At 34.8% G+C, this 14,372-nt stretch overlaps 2 protein-coding genes across 2 annotated transcripts; both read right to left on the bottom strand.

Moving 5' to 3' along the window:
- Positions 1–76: 76 nt before the first annotated feature.
- On the bottom strand, positions 77–2,767 carry LOC121238294 (rac-like GTP-binding protein RAC2). The gene is made up of 7 exons (XM_041135126.1): positions 2,482–2,767; positions 2,263–2,350; positions 1,801–1,910; positions 1,579–1,642; positions 1,221–1,285; positions 843–908; positions 77–494 (listed from the first exon to the last, which is right to left on the bottom strand). Exons 1-7 carry the CDS (start codon positions 2,623–2,625, stop codon positions 396–398), a joined length of 636 nt encoding a protein of 211 aa, XP_040991060.1. The 5' UTR covers positions 2,626–2,767; the 3' UTR covers positions 77–395.
- Positions 2,768–11,201: 8,434 nt separating this feature from the next.
- LOC121239827 (cytochrome P450 714C2-like) lies at positions 11,202–14,357 on the bottom strand. The gene is made up of 5 exons (XM_041137157.1): positions 13,986–14,357; positions 12,935–13,161; positions 12,505–12,749; positions 12,025–12,397; positions 11,202–11,699 (listed from the first exon to the last, which is right to left on the bottom strand). Exons 1-5 carry the CDS (start codon positions 14,284–14,286, stop codon positions 11,274–11,276), a joined length of 1,572 nt encoding a protein of 523 aa, XP_040993091.1. The 5' UTR covers positions 14,287–14,357; the 3' UTR covers positions 11,202–11,273.
- Positions 14,358–14,372: the final 15 nt, after the last annotated feature.

Raw genomic sequence — 14,372 nt, 5'->3', positions numbered from 1 at the left:
GACCCAATTGCTCATTGGGCCCGGTGCTAGGGGGCTTGCTTGCACTTCCCTGGCTATCTTTCCAATAAATCTCTAATTAACCAGAAATAAGAACTTTAAATAAATATCAATACATGAGTGCCCTGAAATTTACAAAATCCAACATGTCTGGAGTTCCAAAGTACCCCAACCTTTAACATACCCTTTTCCTTTTAATTACCAATCTTGGTATGTATAAATAGAGGACTTGCTACTTATATAAATGCCAAACACATATAAACAATCCAAAGAAAACATCCAAAAGGAAAACAAGAAAAAGAAGGCTTGAAAATGAGAAGAATGGACAACTGTTAAGAGAAAAAGGAGAGTAATCATCATCCTTAATTGGCTTAAAACCCTGAACACTAGAGGATTGATCACAGAAAAATGCAGGTCCTCTGCTTTCTCTTTTGCTTTCTGGACTTTGGAGGATCAAGAACCAACTTGATAGAAGTATCGAAGACAGCCTTCAGATTCTGCATGTTTCATCAGTAGACTTTCATGTGACAGTTCTTGGAAGAATGCCTTACAATTAAAAAAACATGCCTTTATGCCCTAAAAATGTGATACTCCAAATGATAAGCATAAGAGTAGGTGGTGTATGGAATCTTATATTGCTTAGGAAAGAGAAGTTATTGCTCTTTATAAGGTTTCAATGGGGCTCTAATTGTATCATTAACTGGTCTTTTTGGAGTATAGGTCATGTGGTTTGGGCCTTCCATTGGAGCATTATAAAAAAGGCATTCAATTATCAAGAAAAGAGTATGTGACGGTGACCAAACAGGGAATAGTCATTGCAACAAGTTTGAACTCAAATCTCATACCTGCTGTGTCTTTGAGCTGCATTCTATATAGGCTATTGCTCCAACTTGCCGTTTTAGTTCTTCACCCTGGCATTAAAAGAGGTATATAGAATCTTTTATTAAAAAGGGAACAAAATTCTTGATTGGCTGCATTTAGTTTTTGACTATGTTTGTTTCAGCATAAGCAGATCAAGGGTACATAAACATCAGACTTAAGAGCCATACAATCCAATGCAGTTGCACAACCATTTGGTAAAATGATCGATGTGCCCCCCATGCTTTCAGCTGGTGATGAAAAGTAGATCCATGTACAGTTTTGAATGTGGAGATGCAATAGTGTAGCTAACAGATGAATCAACAACAAAAGCTTAAAAAGAAATGGCAGAGTGCATAGCCAACCTGTTTGGTAGAAATTGTACATGCCCCGGGATAATTCAATTGAAACTGTTCATCCTCTCTTAGATCTGCAATTAATTGAACCGCATTGAACAGAAAATAACAAGACACAAGCATGAAAAAGCCAAGGAAGAAAGGACACGAATTTTTGTTCTGTGAAAAACTGTAAATACCAAACTCATGCATACATGTGACAGACAAGAAAATCTTGAAAATTCTATAGGAAAAGAGCTTTTCTTAATTCTTCAGTTTTCGTCTTCCACCAAGCATACTCGATTGTTTAGAGCATTAAAGCAAGGGAAAAGTTATGGCAACAGGCATTTACAGAACTAACAAATTGATAAAGCAAAGAATCTATCACCTAGTTTGGTCCCCACAAGAACAATGGGCACTGATGGGGCATAATGTCTCAGCTCCGGAACCCACTACTCCAACATAATAAGAGGCACAAAGAAAAAGAAACAAGCAGAAAGACATTAAGAATCTGATAAGTAGATACATTTGGTAGAACATTTGGTCAATGAGAGAGAATCAAAAGAAGACTTCAATGGAGAGAGAGAAAAAAGAAAAAGAAAAAGCTTACTTTCTTTGCTATGTTCTCAAAGCTAGGCCTACTTATGAGAGAAAAGCAGAGAAGGAAAATATCAGCTCCTCTGTAACTTAATGGCCTCAACCTGTTATAATCTTCTTGACCTGCAAAAATTTTGAATTATTTCGATAAGATTTAAGTGTCTATTTTCTCTGCGTGGGAAGATTCATGTCATTAAATGCTTTAGGAAACATAGGATCCTGCCTTTTTCGCCGACAGTCGGCCAATTACTTTCTTTGCCATGTTCTCAAATTAAGTGCTTGTTTGGTTGAAAAGAAATCAGTGAGAAATATATGAAAACTGAGTCTTTCCAATAGTTTGGGGATGATAATGGCGATCGCCATGGTTCTTATATAGTAACTAACTTAACAACCATCGAAACAAATCGAAAGATAAAAACAAAATCAAGCATCATTTAAATTAACCATGAGAGAGAGAGAGAGAGAGAGAGAGCACCGGCAGTATCCCAAAGACCCAGATTCACAGTCTTCCCATCAACCATAACATTGGCACTGAAGTTATCAAAAACAGTTGGGATGTAATCCTGTCAAACAATAAAAGAAACCCAAAAAGCAAAACCCATTTGGAGGGAAATCATACGCAAATGAGCATGAGAAGCAACTAACAAGAGAGAACACAAGAAATAAAGGGCATGAAAGTGAAGAGAAGTTATACAGTCGGGAAAGTGTTGGTAGTGTAGGAGATGAGCAGGCTCGTCTTCCCAACGGCACCATCTCCAACTGTCACACATTTGATAAACCTTGTTGTTGCTGTTGTAGTAGTACTGTGGGTAACGGCAACATTCGTTCTGTTATTCATCTGACAGCCAATGATCTCTCAGTCTCGGACGAACCAGAATTTCTTTGAGATAATAGGATGCTGATTAAAAGAGAGCGTATATATGAGAAAGAAAGTCGAAAAGTTGAAAAATTTTCTTCGGGCTTTTTTTGTGGGGGTGGTAAAGATCTGTGAGATCACTTTAATTCGAGCTGTCAGAGAGGCAAAAAGTGGATCCAAAAGGTAGCCCACGTATGAAATAAATCATCATTTCAAATCAATTAATATAAATATTTTAACAAAGAAAGGCGTAATATAAAAATAAATTCATAAATTAAAATTATTTGATGTAATATATTATATAATAAAATTATTTTTATTATAAAATAAATTTAACGAATCAAATAAAAATATGTTATAAATTTTAAGATTTATTTGTGTATACTCTTTTTATACATGTAGTACTTCTCATCTATTTATTCTAAAGTAAAAATAACAAATATATTGGAAAATAAAAAAACACTAATTTTTACGCGATAGGAGAGCATGTTAATTAGTACAGGGTCCAATAAATTAGTTTTACTATGGCAGAACCTATTTTTTGGTTGCTTTCTAAATATTTGGTTGAATTGCATAGATCTAATTTGAGAGAAAAATTGACATATGATGCGGGAAAAAAGATAAAAATATATTTAGAAATTTTATTTGTTAGACATCCAGCACACCATTGTAGAAGCTTTTCACATCAATTATATTAAAAAATTAGTAGTGTTTTGATTTTTTTTAACTTATAATAGTCTTACTACAAGTGAGCATACCGACTTATGTATAGCAAAATTCAAAATGAAAAATTCAAACATCCAAGTGGGCTAAATTCAAATTCATTCCGTATTTTTATTTTTTTGGTAAAATTCACAATCATAGTAGCTAACCGTAGAAATTAAAAAAAAAAAAAAAAAAAAAAAAAAGGTAATCTATTTACCTTGTGTGAGGATTTACTGACCTTTTTATTTCCTTTCCAATCCCCAAATAATAGTGGTCTAATGTGCTACATAAAACCTTTCTAGAAAAATATTAAAGAGAAGTGACTTCGGTTATAACTCTATACCATGATAACATTTTTTAATTTAAACACAATAAATCAAAAAGGTTTTAAAAATTTTGAATATGTTATGGAAAATGATAAACATACAATATTTTATACAATAATATTTTAAATGAATGGTATTTTTAAAAAATAACTTATAAAATAGTATCAACATACATAAATATTCTTACTTTAAAATGTAGTTAGATAAAAAGTTGTTTCTATATCATTATTTATATCTTATCAGCTAGCTAGTAGCATAATAAGGTGAATTTATCATTTAGAGTGTGTTTAGATGTTAAACTGAATTGAATTGAATTGAGTTGAGATGATAAAATATTGTTAGAATATTATTTATTATTATTATTATTATTATTATTATTTTAAGATTTAAAAAAGTTGAATTGTTTATTATATTTTGTATTGGGATTTAAAAAAATTGTAATGATGAATTGAAATAAGTTGAGATGGATTTACTTTCCAAACGAAGCCTTAAAGATAAAAATAAAAAATAAAAGAAGCATGTTTAAGTTATACGACTGCGAAAAGAAGCATGAAATAGGTAACGATCGTCAGTACAAATTATTGCTTGAGAAAACATGGGAAGCTCTAGAACGACGCTAACAAAGGAATAAAGGCGTTGAGTAATAATATACGTATAATTTTTTGTATAATTATATTTTAAAATGAGAATATTTATATAAAGTGATGTTATTTTTATAAGTTATTTTACAAAAATATCTATCATCTAAAATATAATTATATTAAAAATTATAAAAATAGTTGCTTGTCTATCATTTTCTAAAAACCTAGTTGTATAGTATTTATCCAGCTGTGCATCGAAGAGAGTGGATAAAAAAAATAAAAAATAAATTTATCTAAGAGTAATGTTAAGTATAAGCTTAAAGTTAGTAAGAGCACTGGTATTAAACTAGTCAAATGTCAGTGAAGTCTAAAATGTAGTTAAGTTCTATTTAAATGAGCTGCATTAGACTAGCTAAAGTCATTTAGCTGAAACTCTGAGCTACAGTGAATGGAAAGGGAAGTCCAAACTTGGCTAGTCATTGTTCACATATCAAAACCATATTTAACTTATTATATTATTATTTTAGCTTATTTTTACCTAGTCTAATGTGAAGTTATACTTGAATGGCTTTGACTTTAATCAAAACATCTTTTAACCAAATTTTAACTTTGGCTCTAGCTAAGCTAATATCAATGCTCTAAGTATGGCATAAATTCATTGTAAAAAGGTAGTCCTACTAATTTTTTTTTTATATTTTTTCGTAATTGTGTCTACTTTTTTATAAATTGAATTTATTGTATATATATTTAGAATTTGTACGAATTATTTATTTTAAAATAAATAATTTATAATTATTTAAATCTCAATAAAAAAATAATATAATAATATATAAAAAAACAATGAATAATATTTTTATTAGGAAATATACCATCAAAACTCAACTATCACTGGTCGACCATGCATGTGGTCTTTAGCATCATGCACCAGAGAACAAACGGGCTTCCTGAGCAACCCCCCAAAAAAAACTTGTGCTCAAAGCCCAGCTCAGCCTGGGAACTGTAAATTTGCAAGGCCTACCATCGTAATGTCAGCCTTTCTACAAAGTAAGGGGAAGGATGAGGTAAGTGGGCCCAAGTTGGTGCCTTGGACTTCGTTTGAATATTTAGAATATTTTAGTATATTTATAAATAATAATTAAATGATTGAGTAGTGACATGTATAAATTTTAAACAGACAAATTTGATACAAATTCTTTATAAAAAAGTGAATCTCACTAATAAAAAATAATTTTATTCTCATGCTATTCTCATTTTGCTGAGAAATTAATTTCAGATATCTCAAGTAAATTCACAATGTAAAAGTAGATGGTCTACCGTTTCACCACTATTTCTGCACAAACATCACCAGTCCGTAATTATAAGGCCACATCTTATAAGATTATCAATGATCATGATATTCCCTACAACTACTGTCCAGACAAAATATGCGGCCTTGGCAAGTGCTTTAGTCCTCCATATGTTTTTCTAAGGAAAATTGTGCCTTTGTTGCATAGTAATAGAGTCATAAAAAGAGCATACTGAGAATTTCCTTTTCCTAGAGGGTTTTCATTCCATCATATCTTCTGATGTGGTAGCAGTAGAAGTGTTGTACTACAAGTTAAGAAATTACACCAGAACAGTCACTTCTCAATCATGTGCATCCCGAATAAGGCTGATATTCCACTCCTGTCAACCTTGATTGATTACTCGCAAGTCAACCACCATAACTTCTTTTTCCCTTACAATTCCGAAAATTGTGGGATAAGCATCCTTCAAGGTCGTGTCTCCCACCCACACATCCTACCAAAAGCTAATCCTACTATTATCCCCCAAACGCAATCGAGTATTACTACCAAAAGAGTATCAACCTTTCCGTATATATTTCCATAGTCCCACTCCATGTGTCCCCCCTCCCCCCTTCACTTCCATATTTCAAGTCAATTACTCCTTTCGACAAGGCTCCCCTTTCATGGTTATAACGCCACAACCATTTTCCTAATAATGCTTTATTGAAAGTCCTCGCATTTTGGACCCCCTATCCACCATCTCTCAAATGAGAACAAACGTTGTCTCACCCCACTAAGTGAAATTTAAACTTATCTCCTAGTCCACTCTACAAAAAATCACGTTGAAGTTTCTCTATTCTAGATGCAATGCTAGTGGGGAGGGGAGATAAATATAAGTAATATGTGGGAAGGTTGGATAAGGTACTCTTGATAAGTGTGATCCACTCTCATTTAGATAAGTACAACATTTTCCACCCGGCCAACCTACGCTCAAATTTTTTCAGCACCACCTCCCAAATTGTCTTAGCTTTGAAAGAAACCCCAAATGGAAGACCAAGGTACTTCAATGGCAACGAAGAAACCACACAATCCAAAATGTTCACCAACCCTTTAATATTGCTTACATCGCCAACCGCGACCATCTCCATCTTAACAAAATTAATCTTCAACTTGGATATCGCTTCAAAACAAAGCAAGATGGCCTTCAAAGATTGGATTTAACTTGCATTTGCCTCACAAAGTAGCAAGGTGTCATCTACAAACAAAATATGAGAAATAATGGTGGAGCCGTAGATATCTTCCACTAAGAAACTTGAAAAAAATCCTCCTTCTATTGTCGCCGACACTATTCGACTTAGAGCCTACATTACTAAGACAAACAAAATGGGTGATAATAGATCACATTGTCGTAATCCTTGCGAACTATTAAAGAAACCCACAATATCACCATTTACCCGAATCGAGAAGCGAGCTATTGACACAAAATGCCTCATCCACTTCCTCCATTTTTCTTCAAACCCACATCTTCTTAACATATGTGTATATATATATATATATATATATATATAAGAAAATCACAGACAATTTTTCTCCAAACCCCACATCTACTCAACATATATATATATATATATATATATATGTCAGAAAATCCCAGTTAACATGACCATATACCTTCTCCATATCGAGTTTGCATGAAATACCTGGAACTCCCGACTTGATCCTGCTATCCAAGCATTCATTAGTTAGAAGATCCAAGTCCAAAATTTGTCTCATTCTTGCAAATGCATTTTGGGACTAAGAGCATTAGCATTGGTCTATGCATATACATATGCAAAATCACCTCTTTTGCATATCCAATTTGTCATTCAAGTAAAATTTTCACATTGACTTATGCATATTTGAGACAAAATAATAATAAAATATTATTATTTTATTATTATTAATTTTTTGCTAAAATCAATTTTTTTGTATATATTTTGCAATTAGCATCCACTACATACATTTGAAATTAATAATACAAATGCAATAATAAAAAAATATAATTTTTTTATATATTATATTAAAAATATAATAAAATGAAATATATATATATATAATATATTATAATAATAAAATGAATGTGAAAGTGAAAATTTGTTGTGTTGTTAAAAGAGGGAGAAAATAAAAGGATTGTGAGAGAGAAAGTGGGAGGAGAGAGAAATAATGATTAAAATATGATTTGTAGGATGAATAGTGGTTATCCAAATTTGGATAAGCACTGTTCATAGATAGCTAAATATTTGGATATGTATAAGTCAAGGTGAATGATTTTAGGGTCATATTATGCAAATATGACTTTGCATATGCATATACATAGACTAATGCTAGTGCTCTAGAGATAATCTTCTCCACAACCGTGCTCATCCTATTAGCAAGAGCTTTTGAAAGTATCTTATACATGCTGCCCACAAGACTAATCGGTCTGAAATCTTGTACCTTTCTTACACCAGCCTTTTCAAGAATTAGTGCAATAAAAGTAGCATTTAAGCTTTTCTCAAATTTGCCATAAGTGAAGAATTCTTGAAAAATCAGCATTACATCCTCTCACACTGCCTCCTAACAAGTCTAACAAGTCTAAAAAAAAGTCATAGTGAAATTATCCGGGCCTGGAGTTTTATCTTTATTCATTTTCCTGATTACTTATTGTACATCTTCCTCTTCAAATGGTCTCTTCACCCAAGACATACTATTCTGATAATTGACCTCAAAAACTAGTCCATCTACGGTAGGCCTCCATGCATGAGGTTCTGACAATAAATGTTCTAAATGGCCAGCCACATGCTCCTTCATCACAACCTGATTTGAGGATACATCTCTATCTATGTCCAAGGATTCAATGGAGTTAAACCTCCTATGTGCATCAGCAATTCGGTGAAAATCATATATATATATATATATATATATATATAAAATAAGCTTACACGATTTCTCTGATATATAAAGATGGTACGTACAAATAGTCTGCAATGACTTTCACATTTATATCAAAGCTCCAGCACAGACCCTTTTTAAAGCCAAGAAATATATCAAAGCTAGCTAAAATGTGTTGGCCACCACAGACCCTTTTTAAAGCCAATAAATATATCAAGGCTAGCTTGCTAGCTAAAATGATGTCCTCAAACGGAGAAATCCGTGTTCAGGTACAACAACCAACCTATATGCAGGGGAGTGGCGGTATCCTGGCGAGAGCGAGAAGGAAAACTTGGACAGAATGAGAGATAGAATCACCTTCACTTCTGCTATGGCAATGTGTTGGCCAGCACAGACTCGAGAACCTACTCCGAATGGAATGTAAGCCTGTCGAACCTCACAAGCTCCGCCAATCCCATTTGCGAATCTTTCCGGATTGAATTTGTGTGCATCAGCACCCCACAGATCACAGTCTCTATGCAGTATTGGGATCGGAATCTGGATGTTCATACCTTTTGGGATCATCGCCTTGTTGAATCTGAAATCTTGGAGGGCCTCTCTTATCACAAAAGCTGCTACTGGAAAAAGACGCAATGTTTCTTGGATTGCCATCGCAACTGCCAACAAAAGTTACATTAGTGAATGGATCATCTCTATCAACACTAAGTATGGGATTGCCTAAACATGACTTTCTACTACCATCCGAGAGAGACGTTTGTGAATGACTTTCTACTACCATTCGAGCCTTAGTCGACTCAGACATATAAATATAATAAAGCAAAATACTGTTTTCATTTTTAGGAGCATGTCGGCATCCGGTGACTTATCCCCACATATTTCAAGCACCTCAGCATGAGCACGGTCTTGCCAATCGGGATGTGCAGCAAGTAACATCAAGCTCCGCGTGGCCGTGGTGGCAGTGGTCTCGTGGCCCGCAAAGTATATGGTTTTGCAGTTATCTATTATGAACTTGTCTCGAGATATTTTTACTGAGAGGCCATCACAGTCATCATAAATTTTGGCACCCTCAAGAATCATTTGTAAAAGATCCTTCTCACCTGATTCTTCATTTCACTGATTTACCACCTTCAAAATCATTGAGTTGATCTCTTTTTCTGTTTTCCATATAGCTCTATTATTTTTGGTCGGCAGCATTAATCTATCAAAGATTCATATATAGCAGCAACTTTCATATATGCAGTGTACATTAATCAATGTCAAGTGTTCACAATTAATGAAAAACAGAAATATTCGACTGTCAAGATAAATGAATTTGAGATATTATGATACCTCAACTCGGGAATTCCTACATGTGTAGAATATTTCTTTTCCTTGGGAATAGTCGCTTCCAAAACAGGCTCTTGATATTCTATCCGCGGATAAGCATCTCAAGTCCTCATCGATTTTAATGTTTGCAATCCCTGTTTCATTTGTTGTTCTGTTCTCCCAATTTCTTAGAAATGATGCTGTGGAGTCCACCATCAAGTTCACCATGCCCTTTTCACAAGAATCATGCGGATGATTTTCAGTTAGTATCTAATATACTTGAGACAATTCAAGATCATTAACTAGTTCAGCCATATACCAGAATCTTGTACCTTAGCCTTACTCATGAACAATTCAGGAGCAATGATCTTCCTTTGGTGGGTCCAAAGAGGGCCACTTGATGAAAATATGCCTTGGCCCACAAGAGGCCTGGGGTCTTTGGGCATGAAAGAGGGTTTCCCCAGGCTCAAAGAAGTGCAGGAGCTGATTTCTTTCACCATTTGTACATCTGTTACCAATAAAAGATGTATGTGTCCAACTGAATACAAGTACACGCCCTGATTCAGTGCTAGCTGGGTGATTTTTGTACTACTTTTATCCATATTATCATGGAAAACTTGTTTTAAAGTAGTATATAAAACATGAAGAAGCGGGTTCTCATGGCCGGTATACGTATTTATAAGCTCATGTTAAGTAAGACCCATCATCATGTGTTAAATACACGGATACAGCTTATTAATTGATTAATAATTTCCAAACAGTTTTATGCACTTGAAAAACACGTACGTACAATATAAACTTCTTTTAACAGCTAGCAATCGACACAATACGGTAAAGCACAACCAATATTACTGGAGACTGGCCGGGTTAACTTTATCCCACACATGATCATCATGCATGCAGGATATATATATATATATATATATATATATATATATATCTATCTGTCTGTCTGTCGTTAATGATCATCGTCTAGATATGAGACATGTATATAAGCCATACAAATACAAACAAAGCTTAAACTCTTATTGTGTTGTGATTAATGTAGATACCACGTAATAAACGACAAAGAAATCAATAAACTATATATATATATATAAACACACACACACTGTCCTTTTCCTCTTTTGATTTCTATCTCTTGCATTAGCGTCATGATTTTCGGAATATGGATGATTTGGAACTCACATCTTATCGCAACGTCATACCATATAATTAAAATTGCATGATAGCCTGTTGTTAATTGAAACATCGATCAGATCTAGACCCGAATGATTGAATCAACTTTGTGTTCATTCCAGACATATAACCTACGTTAGGTGTCGAATTTTCTCCTTATGCATTATTCATTTATCGCTTTTAAGTACTGGAAGCTCGCCAATGAGACCAAGTAGGCTAGAAGAACTTTATAGGTGGTGTGGGCTTTTGGAATTAAAAAGTTATGCAAATTAATTCACTCACTCAAGTATATAATATATATTACTCTTTTTTATTCCCACCGAAGCTATTATTTCTCAAAGTATAAGAAACGTGATCGATCAAGCTCTCCAGAGGAGGAGAGAAACTCCATTTTCAGGCACAATAACCAACCTAAATACAGGGGAATGGTGGTATGCCGGCGAGAGTGAGAAGCAAAACTTGGACAGAACCAGAGATAAAATCACCTTCAGTTCCGTCATGGCAAAGTGTTGTCCGGCACAGACACGAGACCCTACTCCGAATGGCATATAAGCCTGCGGAGTCTTGCAAGCCCCACCAATCCCATGAGAAAATCTTTCAGGATCGAATTTGTGGGCATCAGGCCCCCACAGATCACGATCTCTGTGTAATATTGGGATCGGAATCTGCATGTTCATACCTTTTGGGATCATAATGTCTTTGAATTCGATATCTTCCAAGGCCGTTCTTACCACAAAAACTGTAGGTGGGAAAAGACGCAATGTTTCATGGATCACCATTGTTAACTGCAAACAAATTAATTTCGATATCAGATTATACGTACCCAGCTTGAAGAAGATGTTTCCAGGCAGAACCTTCAAATATATATGCAGAAGCATTATAGCACACAACATGATGTGTAAATGCATTGATGTATTCTCTAGTTTTGATCTTATTTTCTGGGGTATTCTCAATTAACATGCATTTTTACAGAGGGCGTGTCCTTGGAAGATAATCTGATATAATGGAATAGAACAATAGTAGCAGCCAGTACTCACTCGTATTAGTGCAGTTGCAGTAATTAAAGAGAAATTACTATGACTAAATTGTGGAGAGCATTTAAATTAATACCGTTTTCATGTTTCGGAGCATGTTGGCATCCGGTGGCCTATCCCCACAGATTTCAAGCACCTCAGCACGAGCACGAGCTTGCCAATCGGGATGCGCAGCAAGAAGCATCAAGGTCCATGAGGCCGTGGTAGCAGTGGTCTCGTGGCCAGCAAAGTATATGCTTTTGCAATTATCCACCATGAATTCTTCCCATGGGATTTTTATTGGTCGGCCATCATTGTCATATTTATTACTTTTGGCACCCTCCAGAATCATTTGTAGAAGATCCTTCTCATGTGATGATTCTGTGTGCTGTTTTACCACCTTTAATATCATGGAGTTGATCTCTTTCTCGTTTTTCCATATAGCTCGATTCATTTTGGTCGGCAAGAATCTATCAAATATTGTTCAAAACTTGCATTGCGATCAGTTTGTTCAAACTTAATCAAGAAACATTAACAAGATGATGAATGAATGCTACTATCTGTCGTACATACGTACCTAGACCCTGGAACTCCAATACTTCTCATGGACATGAGTCTCTGTAGCATTTTGAGTTTTAGGAATATTTCTTCCCCTTGGGAATAGCCGCTTCTGAAACAGGCTCTTGATATAATATCTGCAGATAAGCCTCTCAAATCATCATCGACATTAATGTCTACAATACCTCCGGCCTCATCTTCGAATCTACGCTCCCAAGTTGTGAGCATTGAGGTTGTTGACTCCACCATCAGTTTCACCATGCTCTTTTGGAAAAGGCAGGCATGCATTATATTTTGATTAATCATTTGTGAATAATTCAAATTTAAACCTTTGAGTTTATAAGATTTGTGAGTTGGGAAAGGATGATTTCTTCATAACATAAAGATTTATGCTTCAAAAACAATATACTGTAATAGATGTTTGAAATAGTAAACTGGCGGAGATTTACCTTAACCTTCTCGACGTAGAACTCAGGAGCAATAGTCTTCCTTTGGTGGGCCCATATCGGGCCGTTGGATGAAAAAATGCCTCGGCCTAGAAGCGGCCCACGATCTTTGGATAGATAAGAAGGCTTCCCTAGGTTAAGGGATGTGCAGAGACAGATTTCCTTCACCATCTCTGCATCTGCTATATATAGTTGTTGTATGCTTCCTGTTGAATACAAGAATACTGGCCCTGCCAATACAAAATCTTATGGGATGAATCAACTAGGAAGGAACTTGATCTTGTAGCTCTTTCACGTTTAATGTTCCAACAAATAATTTTGAGTAATGCTACATAAATGTATGCAAATTAAACTCGTGCATTCTCTTGAAAAAAAAAAAGAAGATCCATTCTTTAAAAAATAAAATCATGTTGATCTCAAATTTAACCATTTTTTTTAAAAGAGTATGCGGAATTTGCATATGTCCTTCGTATACTAAGATTGTAAATATCATTTCTCAAAAATCACCTCACCCTAATGATATATATATATATATATATATTTCAATTGTGCTGTGTTATATGGGTTTGGAGTTTAACCGAATAAAAGACACGTTGCGATTGTACGGTCTTTCTTTTTTCTTTTTTCTTTTTCCTTTTCTTTTTCTTTTTTTAAAAAAGACAATAGAAAATGGGGCACTCATCATATTCCTACAGAAACCTCATTGTGGGATCATAATTTATACAGGTAGTTGCTGTATACAGAGAATTATTATATACCTTTCTTCATTTCAGTGGGGCAAGTAAATTAATGTTCTACGGTCTACCCCTCTTGACCAAATCTAGACATTAACAGACATGGCAGCAGATAGATAAAGATCTGAAAGCACCCACTACCTAGTATTAATCAATGTCTTTTTGTTTGTTTTGTTTGTTTCTGTTTGGAAATTGGTATCAGACCTTGTTTCGGTTTGGTGGTATAGAACTCTTGGGATGAAAAGTTGAACCTTTTTCCATTTGATGAATTGAATAAAACTAAATGAAAGAAGAAAAAGAAGAAGGGAAAGGATTAGTACCATATTCATTTTTCCACTGCTCCAGGTATGGGAAAACGATAGAAGGCCAGTCACCAGAAATGGCGGCAGGGTTGTCCTCCGTAGCAGTTGTCGGTGTGGAATGTATCAGTTCATGTCGGTGTTGAAGAATTCTCTTCATATCAGGAATATTTCCCACTAGAAAAGAAGGAGAAGGTCCTCTTATCCCTTGCCTCTGAAGCTTTGCCCTTAGATTTTTTGGCTGTAACACCAAAAGGTTATAGAGATACACCAGCAAAACTAAAAATCCACCCAAAACCACCGATGCTATCGTGTTTGCCATCAGATCTGACTTCCCCTGCTTCTGTATGTCTGAACTTGCTCTCTCTTCTGCTTCTTTAGGTTTTCTTTGAGCTATTACCCATATAT

The sequence above is a fragment of the Juglans microcarpa x Juglans regia genome, chromosome 7D (assembly GCF_004785595.1).
Source record: "Juglans microcarpa x Juglans regia isolate MS1-56 chromosome 7D, Jm3101_v1.0, whole genome shotgun sequence".
Lineage (NCBI taxonomy): Eukaryota > Viridiplantae > Streptophyta > Magnoliopsida > Fagales > Juglandaceae > Juglans > Juglans microcarpa x Juglans regia.
Note: the sequence above shows the minus strand (reverse complement) of the source record. Positions and strands in the feature narration are given on the sequence as shown.